Raw genomic sequence first — 23,768 nt, forward strand, 5'->3', positions numbered from 1 at the left:
CTGCCAAGGTTTTTCCTGCCGAAACACCTTGGCAGACGAGATCACAAGCAAGATGATCATCGGTTACCGTACACTAACCCATCTGATACCACCATGAAACCAATTCCAGTCGGTAGGTATGCACCCTCATTTCAGGAATATATAAGTCTGCCAGGGCTTTTCCTGCCGAAACACCTTGGCAGACGAGATTATGTTAGCAAGGTGTACATCAGTTACCCTACATCAACCCATCTGATACCACCATGAAACCAATTCCAGTCGGTAGGTATGAACCCCCATTTCAGGAATATATAAGTCTGCCAAGGCTTTTCTTGCCGAAACACCTTAGCAGACGAGATTATAAGCAAGATGACCATCGGTTACCGTCTGCCAAGGTGTTTCGGCAGGAAATGCCCTGGCAGACTTACATATTCCTGAAATGAGGGTTCATACCTACCGACTGGACTTGATTTCATCGTGGTATCAGATGGGTTAGTGTACGGTAACCGATGGTCATCTTGCTTATAATCTCGTCTGCCAAGGTGTTTCGGCAGGAAAAGCCTTGGCAGACTTATATATTCCTGAAATGGGGGTTCATACCTACCGACTGGAATTGGTTTCATGGTGGTATCAGATGGGTTGATGTAGGGTAACTGATGTACACCTTGCTAATATAATCTCGTCTGCCAAGGTGTTTCGGCAGGAAAAGCCCTGGCAGACTTATATATTCCTGAAATGATTGATGGTCCATACCTACCGACTGGAATTGGTTTCATCGTGGTATCAGATGGGTTAGTGTACGGTAACCTATGGCCATCTTGCTTATAATCTCGTCTGCCAAGGTGTTTCGGCAGGAAAAACCTTGGCAGACTTATATATTCCTAAAATGGGGGTTCATACCCACCGACTGGAATTGGTTTCATGGTGGTATCAGATGGGTTAGTGTACGGTAACCGATGGTTACCTTGCTCACATAATCTCGTCTGCCAAGGTGTTTCGGCAGGAAAAGCCTTGGCAGACTTATATATTCCTGACATGAGGGTTCATACCTACCGACTGGAATTGGTTTCATGGTGGTATCAGATGGGTTAAATTAGGGGTCCCGGTGGCCACCTTTGAGAGCGTCTGCCAAGCACTTCCGGCAAAAAACATACTGGCAGACTTCGCTTTTATGGGTCTACATGTAAATTTCTAACTGCTGCCATAATTATTATTTCGGTATCAGATGGGTTAAATCAACCCCCTTTTTTGGCACCGGAAGTGGCCTTCTTTTTCGTACTTTCGGCAAGTTCCGCCGTGGCAGACTATCGAATTCGGACTTAGCATCATTTTTATGGGAAACCATTGTGCATTTCATCGTGGTATCAAGTCGGTTAGAAAATTTGCGGCCGGCTCTTCTACTACGGGGATTTCATCAAAATAACGATCAGGGTCGGTTGCGCCAAACCATCCATCACGGTTAAAACATGCGCAAAATTATATTGTATGAGAAGTTTCATAGTTCACTGCTGAGTGTCGTTGATCAGTTCGTCAACTGTGGATAATGCAACTGGCCTTTAATTACAAATTCTGATAAACAGAAAAGAAAGAAGGCGTGAGCGAAGTGAAGACGGAGGCGATGGAGGTGGAGGAGGGGGAAGTCAAGCCCAAGGAGGAGCCCGCCGAGCCCGCGCCCGAGGAGCCCAAGGACACGAAGGACGCGCCGCCACCCACCTCAGGTTAGCCCTTCTGATATTTGTTCCTGTTCCTGCGGAGCCGGTTTTTGTGCCCGTTAAAGTTAAAAGAGGGTCCACGTGCGACTTGCGAGTATTGTTGAACTCAGTTTCACGCAAGGATCTTTTTAACCGACTTCCAAATCCCAAAGGAGGAGGTTATCAATTCGGTTATGTTTTTATTTTTTATTTTTTTTATTTTTATTTTTTATGTTTGTTACTCCATATCTCCGTCATTTCTGGACCGATTTTGAAAATTATTTTTTTGATTGTATGTATATGCATACAGATTGGTCCCGTTTTTGTCAAAATCCAGTTCTGATGATGGGATCCATGAGGAATCGACGGAACTCCTCAAATCTTAAAGGCATACATATGGTGATTTTTGTGTTTTTATCAACAAATCAAGCATATACATTCAAAAACGTGACATTTGATGAAGTGGAACTGCTGATGATGATCAGAACGGAACTCTTCAACGACGCATAGTTCACCTTTGGCGATTTGTCCTCTTCGTTATGTTTGTTAAGCAAGTTTAGTTTTTAAGCCACATTTCTGTCAAGCTCGAGTTCTGATGATGGGATCCATAAGGAATCGAGGGAACTCCTCAAATCTTAAAGGCATACGTATAGAATTTTTTGTATTTTCATCATAAAATCAAGCATTTACATTAAAAACTGTCGCATTTGATGAAGTGGAACTGCTGATGATGATCAGAACAGAACTCTCCAACGACGCATAGTACATGTTTGGTGATTTCGAATTTCGATTTTGACTTGGACTGGGACCCGGACTCATACCCGGATCCGGTTCGGACCCGGACTCGGACTCGGACTCGGACCCGGACTCGGACCCGGACTCGGACCCGGACTCGGACTCGGACTCGGACTTGGACCCGGACTCGGACCCGGACTCTGACCCGGACTCGGACCCGGACTCGGACCCGGACTCGGACCCGGACTCGGACCCGGACTCGGACCCGGACTCGGACCCAGACTCAGACCCGGACTCGGACTCAGAGACCTGGACCTTGACCCGGAAAACCACTATGATACCTAAACTAAATAAACCACTATGATTACCTACCATAAAATGTGGGTATGATGATGCCAAACCCCTCCCGCTCAAACTCCCGTACACCGCACCGCATGCGCCGTTAAGTGGGTTAGGTTAGGATTGAACTGCGATCCTCACAGAACCGAACAAAAGTGGGTTAGGTTTGGTTAGAACTGCGAGTCTTACAGAAACGAAATGCTACTAGAAAAGTGGGTTTGATTAGGTTCGAACTGCGATCCTCACAGAACCGAACTGCTATCAGAGAAGTGGGTTAGGTTAGGCTAGATAACTACGACCCTTACGGAAACGAAATGCTACTAGAAAGTAGGTACTGGTTTTACCTCCTTTTCTACATAGTGCACCATCTACCATAATCTTTCACCGGGCCCCATAGAAGTCGGTTTTTTTCTTAAAAATTATTATTATTAAATATGAAAAAAATCCTAGTAGCATGTCAGTCAAATTCTACTTTGACCTGGCACGTTTTATGAGAAAATATCTGGGAGACCGAGACATAAAAAAACTCAAAAGTGCGCGTTTTTTTCTAGCTAGATCGATTTTTCGCCCCCCCAAAAACCCCCCTCTAGCAAATTTCATCGAAATCGTTAGAGCCGTTTCCGATATCTCCGATATATATATATATATATATATTTAAATTAGTTTGAAATATTTGACTTAAGTACTTTTACTGATCTCTTTTTCCTTGAAAATAATTACATGATTTTTTAACCGGAACGACAATGAGTCGAAAAGCATAAAACAACTTAGTAATTTTAAGATTTCTCATTGGAGCAAGCATTTTTACCATACCAACATTATTGTCATGTTAACAGAAGGCTCGACACCCTCGACGGTGGACGCGAAGCTGCAATCCGCAGCCGCGGCCGCGCTGGCCGCCGCCGCCGTCAAGGCCAAGCATCTAGCCGGCGTCGAAGAAAGGAAAATCAAGTCGCTGGTAGCACTGCTGGTGGAAACGCAGATGAAGAAGCTAGAAATCAAGCTGCGACACTTCGAGGAACTCGAGGCCACCATGGAGCGCGAGCGTGAAGGTGAGTCATCAAATTAACTGTTAGTTTGAGTGAGTGTGAAGGTCAAGAGAGATTAAGCTACAATACATCGAGCTACAAGGATCTAATCATAAAGCTGCCGCCACCGCCGTTAAGGCCAAGAACATCGCCGGTGTTTGTGAGTTCATGTCTTTAGTTTGCTGTTGGTGGAAACGTGGTACATCTTATTATGGAGCGCTTACAAGTGATTTCAATGTTCATGCACTTCTAATAATAGTTTTTATGGACTAATTGCGTCTATTTTAAAGTGCGTGATATTGGTTTCATGTTTTCTCGTTAGTTACTAGTTTGATCCTAGTGGACCTCGGCTTAATCTGTTTTTTCATAACAAATTATACATTTCCTTTGATGAGAACTTAGGAATAATACACAATTGTTTTCATTTTAATCAAACCTTTTGTTTTGCAGGGTTAGAATACCAGAGACAGCAGCTGATCCAGGAGCGGCAGCAGTTCCACCTGGAGCAGCTGAAGGCCGCAGAGTTCCGCGCGCGCCACCAGGCGCACCAAAGGTACGTCACCCCCAAGTACGCTCTCATACGTCTCTATTATACGAGACGATTCGCAAAGAATTATAGTCGACTACGATGTGGTGCGAACTGCAAATACCGTGCTCAATTAATAATAAAAAAATAGTTTTTGTCAACCAACCTCGCTCGGTAGCTCGGACCAATAAATTGCCTCTACAAAGTGGGTCCTTCTATTTTCAGAGGACGATCGATCATTCATAGCTCCCGAAGATCATAGAATACAGGTTAACGTGTTGTTTGTTGTAGGATGCAGCAGGAGGGCGGCGCGGCGCCGGCGGGGGTGGCGGCGGCGGCGGCGGCGGGGCCCGCGGCCGAGGCGCCGGCGGCCGACGCGGCGCCGCACCACGCATAGAACCCGCCCGACGCGGCTATGTCCATAGCCGCCGTGCTCTAGCCACTGAGCAACTGTGTCCGGCTACCACCACGCTGAACTTAGCCGCCTAAAAGAAAAACCATAGCATACCGCCCGATGTGCAACCCGTTCGATATTAGGAAACATCGCGTCCGGACAAATTCTACGATCTTTCTAGTACTGATGACCGCTGAAGTTTTTGTAATACCCGATGGGTATTTGAAAATCTCACGTGCTGTCTTGCTTCATTTCTCTCGTCGGTGACTAATTTCAGGAATGTGTGATAGGTGTAACTATGTGCTCTGCGAGCGTTTTACTACATTATTGCGAGTGTGAAGCGACCTTAAAACTTTAAATAATATTTCTGACGATCTTGGGTTTATGTGTTGTACACGTTAAAAAATTAAGCCAATTTTTACTAGTATTATGTAGATATGTATATGATCACATCTATTTATATGGAAATCTCATTTTGTATTACAACTACACTTTTATAAGCGATCCGAAAGAAATGGCAACTTATAGGATGTTGTAAAAGACTCTGGATCAGTATAAACCCGATTTTTGTTCTTTATATAGAGCTACTCGCTGCTAAACGCTGACCTCGGCGCAACTCTGTTATAGAACACTGTGACTGCTGCTTAGTAACAATACGTCAATGACCGTGTAGTTCACTCAGTGGAAATGGGTAATTAATGGTTATAGAACAACAATCAAGGATAACAGACACACAGACACATATATATATAATATGAACATTTTTATTATACAACTATTCAATCAAATATCAAAGTCTTATCGTAGGTATACATGTTTAAGACGGCCATACAATCGCAGAGTATTAGTATTAATTTTAAAATTGTGCTCAATATCTTTTTAGGGTTCCGTACCCAAAGGGTAAAACGGGACCCTATTACTAAGACTTCGCTGTCCGTCCGTCCGTCCGTCCGTCCGTCTGTCACCAGGCTGTATCTCACGAACCGTGATAGCTAGACAGTTGAAATTTTCACAGATGATGTATTTCTGTTGCCGCTATAACAACAAATACTAAAAACAGAATAAAATAAAGATTTAAATGGGGCTCCCATACAACAAACGTGATTTTTGACCAAAGTTAAGCAACGTCGGGAGTGGTCAGTACTTGGATGGGTGACCGTTTTTTTTTTCCTTTTTTTTTTTTGTATTATGGTACGGAACCCTTCGTGCGCGAGTCCGACTCGCACTTGCCCGGTTTTTTATACTGATCAGGTCATATACCTACTTTTTCTTAGTATTCTACACGACCTTGTCAACCCATCTTACATGTAATTCATCATTGTGTTAAACTAAGACCTAGTACATTTCTACGCTAATTGGTATAAACGTACGGTATATGTTGCAGTGAATATTCTAATCTATTATGTGAAATTATTGATGTGAACTGAATATCTAGTTTTAATTCATATAATTGGCGATGTATGGTTGATGCGTGAGTTAGTATGACTCGATGAAAAATAAATCATTAAAATATTATAAGTTATTATTTTAAGGAATAGACATAACAAAAGTTATGGAATAAAAACTGTCAAATATGTATCGTTTCATTTAGTAAGCACTCATTAGTGTAAGAAAAATAAGCACTGTACCAATAATTAGCAAAATTACCAGTGCATAAAAATCTGTTAACGATTTAGTTCAGTCATTATAGATTTTGACCTATGAATAATCAGTTCTTGGAATTTTTTTTCGTAGGTCCCTCGGGGGGTCACTGGGAGTGTAAATTCAAAAAGTAGACTGAATCAGGCTCCTGTGTATATTCGAAAAACGGTTTTTCTTGAATAACTCGGCCTTATAACTTTAGTCCTCTTCATTTATGCCGTAAAGTAGAAAATAAACGTAATGATGAAAATAGTTTGAATTTGTCGCTTTTTTCAAATTTAATTTCCAAAATATCGATCCTAGAAGAAAAATTGTGAGGGCCAAACTTGTAGAGAATCAAATTTCCTACAGTTTTTGTCCTCACGGTTTTACTGTAAAATCAAAAATGGCCGAGTTGTTCAAGAAAAACCGTTTTTCGAATATACACAGGAGCCTAATTCAGTCTACTTCTTGAATTTACACTCCCAGTGACCCCCCCGAGGGACCTACGAAAAAAAAATCCAAGAACTGATTATTCACGGGTAGGGTCGGTTTTTTTGGATATAATGACTGGACTAATTGTATACATCGATACGATTAGCGATATACAATGGTGTTGTTAGTCTCAGTAGAAACCTGTAAGAGTCGGAGCTCAATCGGGGCGAGTGCTTGATTGAGTTGAACGATAATGAACTTTAATACTATGGTGATTGAGTTACAATTAATTTCAAAAGACGCCATATTGTAAAGGGGACCGTACTTGGATGATAGTAAATTTCATCATTGTTCGTCTTCAACATATTCCTGTGGGCCCTAAAACATGTAAGAGCTAGAGGTATCTTCAATCTCTGCTATACCTACGCAGGATTCTCGCCGGGGATTTATTCGTAGGGTTATGCCTACGTATAAATCTCTGACAAATTGCCGGTCGATATCTTGAAGGCGCCAAGCGCTTGTGTAGTGTGTTCGCGCCGGTGGACGGATTTATTCGTAGCAACGTCTTGGACATTAGCCGATTGAAATTATTCCGCTGATATAGTCGCACTCGCTGGTCACCCGTGTTTATACAGCAAGTGCCTTTAGAACAAAAAGAACAGGTTTGCTCCGATAACGCGTGTTCAGTTTTTACAAAAATGCGACCAGTGCCATTTATCACTGAGTAAGCGAGGGACTGCGTTTAGTTTTTTTTTAATATAACAAAACAGTTGAACACGATGTTTAGTGCAATATTGTTTTTATTGATTAGTATTTGTGACAATATATCCGGATATAAACCTATGCTCGCCAAAGACTCCACGAAACGCCCCGAAGAACCTGATTATAAAGTATCAATGGTAAGCATAGCTACATTATTAACTTATATACTAAACTTGTCGATAACTACATATGTATAACTAAAATTATTGTTTTAAGACTTTTTCACATCAGAGTTAGAGTTAAGTAAGTTTTTTTTAAATGGTAATTAAGTACTGCATTTTTTTATAAAACCTACCGGATACGATTTATTGTTCCAAGAACATATACAGTTTTACACCTTACTCGAGCATGAGTGTGGGTGTAATCCCCGACTTGTCTCTGTATAAAAGTTAGGTCAACTGCAATAAAGTTAAATAAGTTTACAGATAAAATAAAAGTAACAATATGTTATATGTCTTCGTGACATTTTCCTAAGTCTACTTTCATGCCCTATGAGTGTGACAGTGGTCTCCAAACTTATTGACCCGAGGGCCACAGCCAGTCTTCGACTCTCCCATGTTATCGCGGGCCGGATGGTATAGCTTTTGCCTCTCCCGCTTTATGCAAAAAGTAAAGGCTAGAGGTCGCATTCGCCTCGTGGGCCAAAGTTTGGGAGCTTGCCTTATCTATGGTATGGTTTTGATCGTCTCCTGGCTATAGGTGGCATCGGAGGAGCACGCGGGCAGCCCGGCGCTGTTCACGCACGGCGAGAGCCCCGTGTGGGACGCCGATACCCAGAGCTTGTATTTCGTGGACGCGTTGGAGCAAAATCTACATCGCCTACACTATGGGACGGGGCAGATATTTACGAAACATATAGGCAAGTGTTAATTAAGAGCCCTTCAACGTGCACACTAGCGCCACAGCTAAATAATCGTAATTATTTAAATTTAAGGAAAGATATTGAAAAAAGGGGGCCGTTAAATTTAAATAGTTACGATTATTTAGCGGTGGCGCTAGTGTGCAGTTGTGCACGTTGAAGGGCTCTTAATCAAAGAATATAATACTCACTAGGAGAAGAACGGTAACTCCATACAAAAAAATGTCCCCAACCGTTTATACGTTTATACTAGTGGCGCCGTCTTTGTGTACCAATGGAACTAAAGTTGACAACCGGTTTAGCCTGGCGGGTATTGGTAGGTAGTAATTCTGTTGATAAACATATTTGTTATCTTCATATCACGAAATATATGCAAGATGCAAATATTACCCCTTGTTTGTGGTATTATCAATTGATTTAAATAAAAGGCATGTTTATGTTTATAACATTATATATCTTATTTATTAAAACATGTTTTACATATAAAAATATACACTGAAAACTGGCAACTGGCAACTTAATAAAAAAATAGACATTAATAAAGCGCATTCACAAAGTTTTCAGTACCTTTTATACAAATAACATTAGGCATGCCTACCTATTACACTTTACACACAAATACACTACACTTTACACACGGCATTTTACACAGATTTCCAACTTGTATTCATACATTTCTTCACGGTTAATTAATACGCTTTCCAGATGCGTTATGACTCGGTTCCTTCTGAACCCACTAAAGTTGTAAATTTCACTCTGGCTGCTTCAACAGCCGTTGCTCCGGATTTAGCACATTTTCTATGTGCATTGCTGTAATCCATGTAGGTACAGACTTACAGTCTTAAGTGGTACGTAGCGGTACACGTTGTATGTATTATTTAAAGAGTTAATAAATAAAATTTTCGTTATGAACTTTAACCACAGCAGTTGGACAGAGTCATTGACAAATATATTTTTTATTATGGTGGGTAGACGTATCTACCCTCCATATATTTTATGAACATTGATAAAGACAGTTGGAAGCAAATATTCATTATAAAACTTAATCGCATGTAATTAAGTTTTAAGCGTTTTAAGTCCCGTTTTATGATTAATATTGTATAAAATTCGTGATAATTTAAATCAGAGTTGGGAGCAATGTTGCTGTAGAAAAATGTTTTTATTTTTATTACTCGCAACTTTTTCCCGGAGGCCAACGCACACATAGAAGCTTAAGGCGCACACATGCGCAATTATTTGGGGACATAACTTTCTTAGGAAGTGAACAGGCCTTGCTCTTAATACTATCTCATTCTTACATTAGTTCTTATTTACAGCCTGGCAAAGAAGAGTAGAAATTAAAAAGTGGCAACACTGTAGTGTTGTCCCTTTCAAATCAATCCATATAAGAGAATGGGACAACACTATAGTGTTGCCACTTTTTAATTTCTACTCTTTTTTGCCGGGATGTATTTTGTTATGATTTCACCTTTTCCCGTTATCCTAATACCACCTAGGTGTGATTAGGTAGGTATCCCACATTCAATTCATTGTCTAACAGACATAAGGAGGAAGATATAATACGAGTATAAGTATAAATCGGAAGATTACATTTTTTTTATAACGGTAGAAATAATGGTATCTACAGAGAAGTAGATAAGGTAAACAAATTTATTTCAGCACAATTATAATTATCACGGAACAGTACGAACCATGCATAATATCGAAAACTGTACGATATACTTACAAAAAACGAAGCAGAATCAAGAACAATGGTCCGATTCCGCTGCAAAATAAAAAGTACCTAACTTCCTCAAGATAACGGTTTTATATGTTCATCTAGTCAACATAGCATAGCATAGATGTACAGCCGCCATCATTAGATATATCCGAGTGGCCAAGGTATTAAAATATCTATACACGTACTTCGCCGCCATAACACAGCAAGCACTTTTCTGCTCCGATATAATATATCTGACATCGTTATTTGCTATTTAAACTAAAACAGACTTGTAAATCACTACCTCTCCAGGTTACGGGCAAGTGAACGTCATTGCACTGGTGGAAGGCAGCAGTCGGTTGCTGGTAGCCGTGCGAGCAGGATTGTATCTCCTGGACTGGCAGATAGAGGGCGATGCCGCTTTACGTCTGCTGACCACAGTGGACAACGGCATGCCCGACAACGTGATCAACGAGGGCAAGCCGGACGCCGACGGACGGTTCGTGGCGGGTAAGTGACTTTCACACTGGGGCAGCATTTCCCAAACTGTCTAACGGGTGTTTACTCTGAGGGTGGAACGAATGTTGAGTAGGCCCTGACGACATTCCGACCGATAGGGTGATCTGAACGTTACCAATAATATTATATGCCTTTATTAAGACAGCCAAGAGGTGGGTCCCGAATTTGGTACTTTTTGTTAGATGGGTCGGAGCCCAGTCAACTATTGGTGGAAGGAAACTGTTGGACTGGCACACAGGTCTGTTGGCCACAGATGCCCACAGAGAACGACGGCATGCCGTGCCGGACGCCGTGTTAACCCTGTTGGAAGCCGCACCAATCTATAGGCTTTTCCAAATATTGCCAATCAATCCAGCTTCGATTGAGCTTTGATGATTCATTTGAAGACAAGTCACAATTCCCTAAATAGCAACCTAATTTGAACCTTAAATCGGAATGCTAAAGTTGAAATTCTATTAGCACGATTGTGGTCGATATATCGGAAAAGTTGATAAACTGGAAAAGGGTGAAGACTAAGGGTAAGACTTCTACACTGGGACGGTAAGTGGAAACTAATTGGTCTCACACACAAGATGGCGATGCGACCCTGCTGACCTGGGTGCCTAGCCAAGATAACTATAGTTTGCGTTACGACAACGAAACGCATTGTGTTTCTCTATCTTTCTTCCATAGTACTGCGACAGTGACAGTTACCTTTCGTTTGCTACGCAGCGTAAACGATTGGCATGTTGGCTACGTACCCGATGGCAGTGCGGGTGAATCAAAGATATCAAAAGTTCATATAACGCCATGCGAACATGCGTGCCACAAACCCCACTTGCGCACCAATTGTCTGGCCCACTTCCAGAGCCTGTAAGGTCTTTACAACACATACTTAAGTCAATGTGTTCACCACATTTCTTAGCGTCACAAATTTGGGTGTTATCAGTTGTATCTTCTCGACTAGAAAAACTGGAAACCGACGGCCGGTGAACGATAAAGTTGTGAACGAGTACAGCGTTGGTGGTTTTTAGGGTTCCGTACCCAAAGGGTAAAACGGGACCCTATTACTAAGACTTCGCTGTCCGTCCGTCTGTCTGTCACCAGGCTGTATCTCACGAACCGTGATAGCTAGACAGTTGAAATTTTCACAGATGATGTATTTCTGTTGCCGCTATAACAACAAATACTAAAAACAGAATAAAATAAAGATTTAAGTGGGGCTCCCATACAGCAAACGTGATTTTTGACCAAAGTTAAGCAACGTCGGGCGTGGTCAGTACTTGCATGGGTGACCGTTTTCTTTTTGCATTTTTTTCCGTTTTTTTTGCTTTATGGTACGGAACCCTTCGTGCGCGAGTCCGACTCGCACTTGCCCGATGTTTTCCATGCAATTATTTTTGGTTCTTGACAACACGAATAAACCAAACTAAACACCACAACAGGAGAGGGTTTTCACTCAAGAGTCTTGAGAATGGAAGGAATAACGTTTTTGACTAGGCTTAAGTACCTATTACAACTAATAAGTCTCCAAAAATATTATTTCTGTGGCGCGCATAGTGATACCTGCTTACTAAAAATAGTTATGTAGGTATTGTTTCAACATTATCACGCGCGGCCACAAATATTAATAATTGTGATTTATGCAACATAAACATTTTTATGAAGGTGCATACATTGTTTTTTATCTTAATTACTATTATTACTAATTGTTTCTACAAATTTTATTTTAGTTTTCAAACATATTGAATACTTACCTGCCTTACCATATTTAGAATAATATAAAGTCATGTTATTGTAGGTATTGTGACAAAGAGTAATTAGTAATTTAATACCTATTATTACAGGTAATTTAATTTATTTGTACTATTTGTCAAATGTGACGTTAATATGTATATTAGCTGCAGTACATCAAATTGAATACCTACTTGTACAATAACATTATTGTGTTGGAACAATAAATTGTCTCATCTATAATTTGGCCCATAACATAATTTAACCGTACTATACTTTAAATGTCCCTTTGTCTTAGGAAACGTTAAATAACTATTAGTAAATAAACAGTCTGAGTATGAAACACTGATAGTCTTCAGCTTAACACACTCCAACATTGCACCTTCTCTCTTCGGTATTCGCGGTGTCAGTAATGTAAAATGATCCAGGAATGTTAAATTATTTCAGGTACAAAAGGCCCTCAAACAGGTGACGATGTAGTGACTGACAAGGCCACTCTGTACAGCTTCGACCAGCACTCGCTGCAGAATCCGCGCGCGCTCCTCCGGCCCGTCAGCATCTCCAACGGCATCGCCTGGTCGCCCAACAACACCGTCATGTACTACGCCGACTCGCCCACTCAGAAGATAGAGGCGTTCGACTATGACTTGCTGACTGGAGACATTGGTGAGTGCCACTTGCATAAATGCTCAGCTACCTTCATGTGACATTTTGTAGTCAGCATGTCCAACGGCATCGCCTGGTCGCCCAACAACACCGTCATGTACTACGCCGACTCGCCCACTCAGAAGATAGGTGCGTTCGACTATGACTTGCTGACTGGAGACATTGGTGAGTGCCACTTGCATAAATGCTCAGCTCCCTTCATGTGACATTTTGTAGTCAGCATGTCCAACGGCATCGCCTGGTCGCCCAACACCGTCATGTACTACGCCGACTCGCCCACTCAGAAGATAGGTGCGTTCGACTATGACTTGCTGACTGGAGACATTGGTGAGTGCCACTTGCATAAATGCTCAGCTCCCTTCATGTGACATTTTGTAGTCAGCATGTCCAACGGCATCGCCTGGTCGCCCAACACCGTCATGTACTACGCCGACTCGCCCACTCAGAAGATAGGTGCGTTCGACTATGACTTGCTGACTGGAGACATTGGTGAGTGCCACTTGCATAAATGCTCAGCTCCCTTCATGTGACATTTTGTAGTCAGCATGTCCAACGGCATCGCCTGGTCGCCCAACACCGTCATGTACTACGCCGACTCGCCCACTCAGAAGATAGGTGCGTTCGACTATGACTTGCTGACTGGAGACATTGGTGAGTGCCACTTGCATAAATGCTCAGCTACCTTCATGTGACATTTTGTAGTCAGCATGTCCAACGGCATCGCCTGGTCGCCCAACACCGTCATGTACTACGCCGACTCGCCCACTCAGAAGATAGGTGCGTTCGACTATGACTTGCTGACTGGAGACATTGGTGAGTGCCACTTGCATAAATGCTCAGCTCCCTTCATGTGACATTTTGTAGTCAGCATGTCCAACGGCATCGCCTGGTCGCCCAACACCGTCATGTACTACGCCGACTCGCCCACTCAGAAGATAGGTGCGTTCGACTATGACTTGCTGACTGGAGACATTGGTGAGTGCCACTTACATAAATGCTCAGCGACCTTCATGTGACATTTTGTAGTCAGCATCTCCAACGGCATCGCTTGGTCGCCCAACAACACCGTCATGTACCTACTACGTCACTCAGAAGATGGGTCCAAGGAAAGGTTTTTGGATCAGGCTCCATACAAAGTTGCCCATGGTCTAATATGCTTTATGCTACATAGAATCGATTTGGTTAATTTAGGAGAATAGCCTTTTACGAGTGACAAATACCACCGATACTGTTTTACAGGTAACCGAAGGACTATCTTCGATATCACGCAACACGGGTACAGCGACGCGATCCCCGACGGCATGACCATAGACACCGAAGGTCATCTTTGGGTGGCGCTCATGTTTGGTGGGGCGGTGAGTAACTTGAAAACAAAACACGATAACAATAAATGTTTGTTCAAATGCTTGGTACAGAAACTGTAAGCAACATAAGTACGTAACGTTTATTTCGTCGGGTGACAAGCAAAAGTCACTAACACCATTGAAATTATTGGACAATAAACCGTGTTACAAGTGTAATAAAGTGCATTATTACTTTAATTTTTTGGTAGTACTTAGTGACTTTTGCTTGTCACCCGACGATTTATAAGTGCCTCGTGACGGTTTGCTTTAGCTTCAGGTCAATCTTGTGAATGTAATCTATGCATGTTATATGTAAAACAAAGTCCTCCGCCGCGTCTGTCTGTATGTATGTTCGCGATAAATTATAAATGTAACCCAACACGACAATCATGTACCCCAGGTGATCCACATAAACCCCGACAGCAGGGAGTTAATAACAGCGTACACGGTGCCGGCGGCGCGCGTGACGTCGCTGTGCTGGGGCGGGCCGCGGCTGGACGAGCTGTTCGTGACGACGTCGCGCGAGGCGCCGCTCGGCGGGGCCGTGTTCACCATCCGCGGCACGCAGCGCCGCGGACTCGCGCCTAACAAGTTCCACTTCCACGACGCTGATCGATACTGAGTTTTAACTTGTATACCAATTTTAGATTAGAATGTTTATTGTATTACTTATTAACCCTTTGAACGCCACAGACGGCAATTGACGTCTACGCAAAATCGTGACAACGACGCTAAAGACGGCATTTGACGTCGATCGTTTTTTGATAAAAACGTACTGAAAAACACCCCACTTTTAGATTAGCATTATTTATTCACAAAACTAAATTTTACCCCCGTGGCGTCAGTGGCACGGCAAATGGATGCACCGTTTGGCGTTCAAAAGGTTAAACCTTTCCCTGGATTTATTTATGGGAGTTTTATTCACATCATTATAAAATAATAACTCTAGGGATGTCGATGTATTCATGCAATTAAGTAGGTTAATACAAAGTAGTCAAACATCTAAAATAAAAAGGTAAAAAAGTCACCTACTAATATAATATACCATGCAGTGAATATTTAAATAAGTAGGAAATTTTTAATCTGAAATAATTTATTACAGGACATGCATACAACAAGATAATAACAAGATTTTAATTTAATAACATTTTAAATTCCCATCAATAAATAACACATAAATAACTAAACAGCACATTACGACAGCGAGATGACTAATGTGTGAAACATTGTGATTTAACAACTTGATATTATTAATTACTTTGAGAAATCCAATTAATTTATTCAAATTTGCTCGAAAAAGTGACTCTGGACCGTTGTCCTGACTTACTATAAAGCAGATAAAACTGGGAACACATTTGCATAAAATTTATCTAATTTGGTCTATAAACTATTTTTATACTTAAACAGCAAATATTTCGAAATAATGTTTAAAAGTCTCAATACATATATACAAATATATAACGGTAAAAATCAGGTTTGCGAAATACTTAATAACAGTTTAGGCACATTTCTCCATTTTATGAATGAACAAATTAAAAAAGCGACAATGTCTCTTAATTTACACCTAACTTTGTATATTACTCGTACTTACATTTACTGGAGAACAACGTCATGTCAACAACAATCGAAATGTTATGAGTAGAGATTATGTAGGTACGTAGTCAAGTATCTATAGCTATAACTATGCTACTTATTTGCTATTCAATAAATAAATCACAATGTACTTGGTGTTACATTTAGTAACTAACACTCATGGACAACACACTCGAGTCCGTTGTCGTTACACAGGATATCACTGTAGCTAGGCGTGAGTAAAGTGGCCTACGATTTAAAATCTGTCTATCTTTGGTACTATATTAAATCACCCTCCCCAAAATAATGGCGTTACATAAGCCCCACCAGCGATAATATTAAATATCTTAAGAACGGGTCACTCACGTATTGATTGTATGACACTCCTCGGTACGGAGTGAAACATGTTGAGCGTTTTTCGACTTAAAATACGTGAGTGACCCGTTCTTAAGATATTTAACATGTCTGTGTCTCACGGACGTTTTGTTATTAAAAAAGACCCACTAACATACCAAAATGGTTAGTATCGTATGACTGTAGGCATTTATTTTCAGATAAAAACGAGACTCGCGGAGGAGACTCAGGCCTAGATTACGTTACGCGACTGTTACTACAACGCCTGACTAACGCAATGCATGCCTAAATGGCTAATGATGCCGCTTTACTTTGTAAAGTTACTAATGGTGTTGAGTTTTGAATTAAACTCAACATCCCTGCGGCACCGGTTACATAACCTAACTTCAGATTAGTGGAACGCAAAATTATCACAACTACGAATATTGCCATTTTCCCTTAAAAAGCACTTCCGACCTAATAAACTTATAGAGTTGACTAGTAGTGTGACTACAAAACACGAACGGCAAACGTTTACACTGGTTTACCCCCACGCATCAACATAATTTCTTATTAGTTTTATTTTAATTATAAAACAATGAATAATCCCTTTATTAAATATGTAAACACTTATATTTAACACTGTCATTTAATCAATTAACATATGTTACTAACGTCACACTCTTCAATACGGATCGTGCATTGTTGTTTGAACACTGGATTGACTTAAATATACATATTCATATCGATATATACATTCTATTGCACTGAGATTTCGCCTCCATCAAACTTATATTAATTGACCGTCTTTCTTTATAATCCCATAATTCTACTATATTTTAATGGTATTTCAACGATGATAGTACAAGAACAAGTCGAAATTCTAAAATACAACAGGACTCCAATATTTAATTTACTTAGATAGTATTAGATATAGTAGAACTGGCAGTGTTACGGCTGTTCTATCTAGTCCATTTAGTAACTGGAGACGTCATGGCTGTCATTTTCTGTACTAAGTCTGCCGATTTTTGCGGGGGAGGGGACGTCAAATGTATTGCTATATTGATTGATTGATTTGCTACATGATTTGTACGTAACGTACAAATAACCATGTCAGTCCATACAAAAGTTTGCACGATTGTGCAAGTTTTTCGGCAAAGGGGTAAGCTCTTAAAGGCGACTCAAGTTATTAAATGCTCTAAGATCTACTTACACGATTATTATGATCGTTCAGTTACATTTGAGTAGTTTATTATTTAAAGCACTAATTAGTATAGCTTCTGTCATAAACTTACGATTCTACCACCGACCACAACCAATGGAACACATGCTGTGCGCTAGCGTTGAATCATTCCTACTACCTTTTGCTTCAGGCTTCTAGATCCTTATTAACCATTTTTCATCACTCACCATTCACTATGTGGCTTTCACTCCTCATACTTATTCGAAAGGGAGCATAATCAACTTTTGTTCCCACTTATTTCTTTATATTTCAAGTTACTTTTACGCGCAGAACCGGGAGGGAGGCGCTACGCTGTGTGAATTTCTAGGACTAATTCATACAACCTAAATATTTTTGAAGACGAATGACGGTACAGTAAGTAGTATTTTCAGGTGTTAAACATTAGTTTCTCTTCACATTATATATTTGTTAAAATATGAAGAGTGAAAGAGCATTACACGCATAAAATTCTGTATACATCGGGAAGGCATATGAATTCCTCGCTATACTCCCAGAGTACAATTCTATGCTTAGCGAGGCGTACTGAACGAACACCTTTCTTCTATGAAAAACGGTAGTTTATAATCGACCATCTACTATTAGGTGATGAAATAGCTCACAGCCTCGGGGCCACTAGGCCGGTCATGAGGTCGAAGGTGTTCCCGTCGGGCGCCACGGTGACGTGTCCGGCGGCCGTCAGCACGCGCAGCCAGCCCGCCTCGTCCACGCCCACCACCGTGCCCGCCACCGGGGATGTCTCGCCTTCGCGACGGACCTGGATCTTCTCGTTGCTGAAACAAGATACTCATATGAGTCCCAGGGGCAAAAATATCGCTCTAAATAGGCCATTAATATCGATCACGAACACGACGAAAGCGTGTTTTGCGCAGCGGTGAGGAGAGCATGCGGTAAAAACGGTACACTAGCTTACAGCACGACACTGCGATTCCGTACCGTCAGTGTGGTCAATCCTTAAGTCAACTACTCTACGTTGTGAAGTTGATATTTGCGGTATATGATACGATGCCGTCCCTCACCAGGAACTTGATTTTTACAGGGTTGTTGTTGTTATAAGTGCAATTCCCACCAAACGGTCGGAGCGCATTTCACATTAGTACGGCCGTAAGCCGGTCGGCTCGTCGCGGACGCGGACAGCTCCGGACAAATTCCATCGCTATTGCCATACATAATGTATAGGCACATTAAAAATCCAGCCGGTCGGTGGAAATCATACAATAGTGCTTCTCGGTGACTTACTCATGCAGCCAGTACTGGTAGTACTGCTCGCGAAAGGCATCCACGCCGCCGTCCGAGTCGATATATTCCAGTATCCTTTCTAACTGCGAGCAGTACCGCGCCAGGAACTTCTCGATCGTCATCGGAGCTAGAGTGGTGCCGTGTTGCTTGTTGTGTTGCTCGATTATTTGGTTCACGCATGTGGTTGGGACTGCGTTGGAGATGTTTACGCCGGTGCCTGAGGAATACATGAATATCAATTAATACAGATGCCAACGAGTGATTCATGCCAACTGAAATTTTGGACGGATAATTTTAGTCGAATAGTTGCTGGACATGTTTCAATCCGTTTCGAGGATCTTTAACCGGAGCAACAAATGCAGCGAGTGCCCGACGTGCTTATACACAGATTACGTGACTAACGTTTTAGCCAAAAGTAGTACTATAAATTAGTTAACCTTATGAACCCCAAGAACACCTTAAGGTGTCGTCACTAGTCGTGCCCACAGCGCCAAGGACAACTATAGGTGTTATGGCGGACGCCGTCAATGTAACCTTCTCACTTTCGAGTAGGGTTTACATTAGCTCCCTTGCGCCCGGGATCTTGGCGTTTGAGTGACGTTTGTGTTTATGACATAAAGACTTCAAAGATAAGATAGTTTTCATATCTCATGCTCTGAAAGTGGGTCGTTGTTGTTCTAAAAGGTGCGCAGAAAGTGATACGTTTATGCTCTAGTGCAGAAAAGTGGTGTACTCCTCTGCGTCCCCGTCCCACGAACAACTGAGTGGAAACAAAATAAAGAAATAGTGTCTTTATTTCCTCGCCTGGAACAATTGGTAATTGTTTAATTTTACTAAATCCCACGTTGATCCTTTTTTTTATAAATGATGATGTAAGTAAATTGTTAAAAACAAATTATTCTTGATTTCTTTCGTTGAATTCTATTTACTCGATTTCATAAGGCGGGAACCAAAAGGAATACACCAAAAATATTTTTTAAACCTTACACTTGCGTAAATGAGCAAAGGCAGAATCTTATACAGCCACAGTTAAACGTGTGTACGATATAAAATTGGTTTTAAAGTTATTTAGCACTATATTCATGAAAATAAAATAAAAAACAAGATAAAAATTTATTATATTATTAATTAAATTGTTATTTTATATATTAAATACTTTTATTATTTTATTACGTGGTGCGGTGCACCAAGGTCGCGGTGCGGTCCGGTAGTGTGTTGCGGCTATTAGAACGAAAAAGTAAAAAATTAAAAAGTAAGAGGCAATCCCGCTGATTTTCATACTATAATGAACAAATAATTTTAAAATTACTGCAGTTTGTTAAAATATGTGTGTTTTTGTAAATATTGCAATCTAAATTATTTTTGCTAGGGGTTATTAATCGTCACACATGTAAAGTCTCCGATTGCAAGTAAGTCCTAAGGAAAAAAAAATAATGGCCGTAGGTCTATTAGGTACTTCAATTACTGATTTTGCGAAATTGCCTTGTCTTGTTTGGTTTCCTCGCATTCGATATGAAAAGTAGAGTGTTTAACTCGGGTGAAAGGCACCATTTCTGTCTCGGACTATTGGCGCTCTCACTGCGTTCGAGCGCCAAACTACCTCGGCAGAAATGGGTGCCTTTCAACCCTTGGTTAACAATCTACTATTCAAAATAGTTTCAAAGTGTTAAACAAAGTGATAATATTATTAGAAAAACCGGGCAAGTGCGAGTCGGACTCGCGCACGAAGGGTTCCGTACCATAATGCAAAAAAAAAAACAAAAAAAAAGCAAAAAAAAACGGTCACCCATCAAAGTACTGACCCCTCCCGACGTTGCTTAACTTTGGTCAAAAATCACGTTTGTTGTATGGGAGCTCCATTTAAATCTTTATTTTATTCTGTTTTTAGTATTTGTTGTTATAGCGGCAACAGAAATACATCATCTGTGAAAATTTCAACTGTCTAGCTATCGCGGTTCGTGAGATACAGCCTGGTGACAGACGGACGGACGGACGGACGGACGGACGGACGGACGGACGGACGGACGGACAGCGAAGTCTTAGTAATAGGGTCCCGTTTTACCCTTTGGGTACGGAACCCTAAAAACATAATATAAGGAAATTATATATTCTAAATATCATCATCATCTCAGCCATAAAACGTCCACTGCTGAACATAGGCCTCCCCCTTTTTTGGGGGGTGAATGCCATAATCGCCACGCTTGGCAGGCGGGTTGGCGATCGCAGTCGAGTACACCGAATTTGAGGGACGCTGCTGCCCGTCCACCGGTGGTCTTTGTACCCTCCCCCTTTTATATCTAAATATATAAATAAATATCCCCTTAATAAATTACTCGTAATATTTGGCCTCGTAATCGTCTAGTTAACAGTTAGGACCCCTCGAAGTGGACCGCGGAAACCTAGATCCTTTAATGAGTAATGCTTATTTTGGACTCTGTTTATTTTATTATTACCTAGTTCATGAAATAAAGATTTTATTACTGAGAGTATTATTTATTATGTTATTAAAGAACATTTTCAGGAATATTTTATTAAGTTATTGTCGCAGCATATTCAACGTGTTATAAGGTAAAATATAAATGGTATTGCTAAAAATATTAGAATGGTATGGTATGCAGTATATAAAATATTAGGAAAGTTATATATTCTTGATAAAATGAGTTTAAAAATTTAGTTGGTAAAAACCTGCCACGCCTATTAAGCCTCCGGGATAACATATAAGTAGCATTCCTGGGATAAGCCCAATTACACCCTAACTTTTCAAGATTATAATTAACTACCAGCTTCTTGCGAAAATGCTACTCATATGCCCGATGCAAGATTGGGGGCTCTTAGTCCAGTCAACAAGGTTAGTCGGAACACCTATCCTATCTTGTTAGCCAGACGGGCTTTGACCAACACTTCGGAACTTATGCATATCTAGATGACTATGAAGAGAAGTGCCAAGTATTCATCAGTCATCAAAATTAATCTTTTTTACATTCAAAAGCTAAGGGATATTAATCCCATTTCCATTCCCCAAAACTAAAATATAAGCTGCATTTCTGGTCTCTTAATAGTATAAACGAAGTACTAAATTTACTATGAAACTGAGAACGAATTATGAATATCAAAATGAGTATTATTCCACTCAAAGTATCCTCTGGTTTACTCTTGCCTACCAAAGGTTCCCTAAAACAGCTATTCTTTGATATTCCATCTCAGAATAGACTGCATTTCCTAACAACTCAATTTGATATTTTAGAATTTGTTATATAAATACCTTAAAAATCCGATTATATTACTCAGTACTTCATCTCTACTCCAGACGACCAGAATTTTAATAGAAAAATAGAGAATACCCTTTTACTCAGTTAAATTATAAGTTCATGAAGAAAACATATTCGAAAGTTATAAATGGAGAAATATCAGCCGTTTCAATCTTAGACCCTAAATCTCTAAAGAAACCCTAATTCCCTAGTAATAGTGTGCGATTCTACCATATTAATCCTATCCTCAGTCCCTACTCTAGTATAACCAAAGCACAGTTCATACTTACCATCGACCCTGGTACTTTGGAATATACGCAAGTGTGTCCCTATTAGATATAAGCTAAGCATTCGGCGAGTGACTCCGAGATTGCAACCTAACAACTCGTATTATTGCCCCCCCCCGAGGCATTTGGTACAAAGACCGGGTGGCTACTCGGGTAGGACAGGTCCCTATTGTGTATATAATTGGTATAAATAAATATATTTAAAATACAAAGCTTTCGAATACTGTAGATTTCAAGCAAGCCCAGGTTACCCCGGATGACGCACACGTGACGTCCTTGCTATTCATCTACAGTTGGACATCGAAAAGCTAGGGAGGGAGACGTTTTAAGTCTGCTATGTTGATAAAAAGCAGACCCCAAGACAACCCTCATCTTGGAACAAAATAGACCTCCTTCCATCCGCTGTTTGTCACCGTTAGGATAGCAGATGAAAGGCTAGACTAAACTGTATGTCTAGGCACTGATTTGGTTTTGAATCATATGAAATAATAAAATTAGGAGTTCTCAGATATAAGTCAAATAAACACTTTCCAAACAACTACATTTCTATTGAAAACTCCTATAGAAAACTATTAGCAAAGTGGACACACTCTATCCAATGATATCTAAGTTCAAACATAACAGAAACACATATTTCCGCCATGCCAAAACAAAGACACAATTCCAAGTTCTACTCTATGAGATTTGGGACTTGCGTCTTAATCTCGATAAAGCTAAGCACTTAGAAAAATGGACAGAGCTTCCCCACTCTCACCAATAATCTCCGCGTACTATACAAAAACCAAAGTCAGTTGTCGGTCCGGACGCTAGTGAAAGACTCCCTCGCATCGCCCCTCTTCAATCCTTTTATACTATTATTCTTGTCGTCAGTGACGACAAAAGTGTCTTCAGTGAAGACAAAAATGTCGTCAATGAAGACAACCCATTGTCCAAGGTCATTCACCCTGTCTTCACCGAAGACAAAAGTGTCGTCAGTGACGACAAAAATGACCTTGGCAAGGACAAAAATGTCGTCAGCGAAGACAACCCATTGTTCTCGGTCATTCACCCTGTCTTCAGTGAAGACAAACCACCGTCCCTTAATATGCCCACTTACCTTACCGAAATATAAGTCTTACATACTTTACTTAAAGCTTAAAACCGTTTAATGCCGACTCTCGACATGTTTTTGCACGTAGTTCCTATGTCTCATACTTTAAGGTTTACTCTTGATTAACCATGATGACCTTAATCGGTGCCATATATGATTTTCTTACTTAAACCTTATGTCCTACATGTTAAGATCCATAATAAAATGCCGATGAGGGTAGTTTTAAATCGTATTTACGTACGCGCATGCACAACCAAAGTATGTTTGAGTTAAGATTTTTCCCATTATGATTCCAAATATTACGTTCATACTGAAGTATTTCGTATTTTCCTCCATAATAGTGTTTATTTTCTTTTAAACATATAAAAGAAATTAATTATTTAATTATTGTAATCTTTTATCTACCTCACGCTTTTTGAATTTTACAGTTTAAAATGATACCTAGATGGCT

General features: G+C 40.6%; 3 protein-coding genes across 3 annotated transcripts in view; 2 read left to right on the forward strand and 1 right to left on the reverse strand.

Annotated features, from left to right (window-relative positions):
* Positions 1-6,266, forward strand: part of LOC134667768 (SWI/SNF complex subunit SMARCC2) — a 29,006-nt gene extending 22,740 nt beyond the window's left edge. Inside the window, exons 17-20 of the mRNA XM_063525184.1 lie at positions 1,560-1,697; positions 3,581-3,796; positions 4,223-4,325; positions 4,590-6,266. Coding sequence (XP_063381254.1) covers positions 1,560-1,697; positions 3,581-3,796; positions 4,223-4,325; positions 4,590-4,695 — 563 coding nt within the window. The 3' untranslated portion in view covers positions 4,696-6,266. The remainder of the gene's footprint in view (positions 1-1,559; positions 1,698-3,580; positions 3,797-4,222; positions 4,326-4,589) is intronic.
* A 179-nt stretch (positions 6,267-6,445) lies between these two features.
* LOC134667842 (regucalcin-like) lies at positions 6,446-15,268 on the forward strand. Its single transcript, XM_063525231.1, has 7 exons — positions 6,446-6,483; positions 6,587-7,646; positions 8,209-8,368; positions 10,380-10,577; positions 12,747-12,965; positions 14,205-14,320; positions 14,709-15,268. Exons 2-7 carry the CDS (start codon positions 7,527-7,529, stop codon positions 14,928-14,930), a joined length of 1,035 nt encoding a protein of 344 aa, XP_063381301.1. The 5' UTR covers positions 6,446-6,483; positions 6,587-7,526; the 3' UTR covers positions 14,931-15,268.
* Positions 15,269-15,383: 115 nt separating this feature from the next.
* Positions 15,384-23,768, reverse strand: part of LOC134667833 (biotin--protein ligase) — a 33,444-nt gene continuing 25,059 nt past the window's right edge. The window contains exons 13-14 of the mRNA XM_063525220.1: positions 18,693-18,909; positions 15,384-18,226 (exon numbers count right to left, since the gene is read on the reverse strand). Of these exons, the coding sequence (XP_063381290.1) occupies positions 18,052-18,226; positions 18,693-18,909 (392 nt within the window). The 3' untranslated portion in view covers positions 15,384-18,051. The remainder of the gene's footprint in view (positions 18,227-18,692; positions 18,910-23,768) is intronic.

Source organism: Cydia fagiglandana, chromosome 1 (assembly GCF_963556715.1).
Source record: "Cydia fagiglandana chromosome 1, ilCydFagi1.1, whole genome shotgun sequence".
In the NCBI taxonomy this organism is placed as follows: domain Eukaryota; kingdom Metazoa; phylum Arthropoda; class Insecta; order Lepidoptera; family Tortricidae; genus Cydia; species Cydia fagiglandana.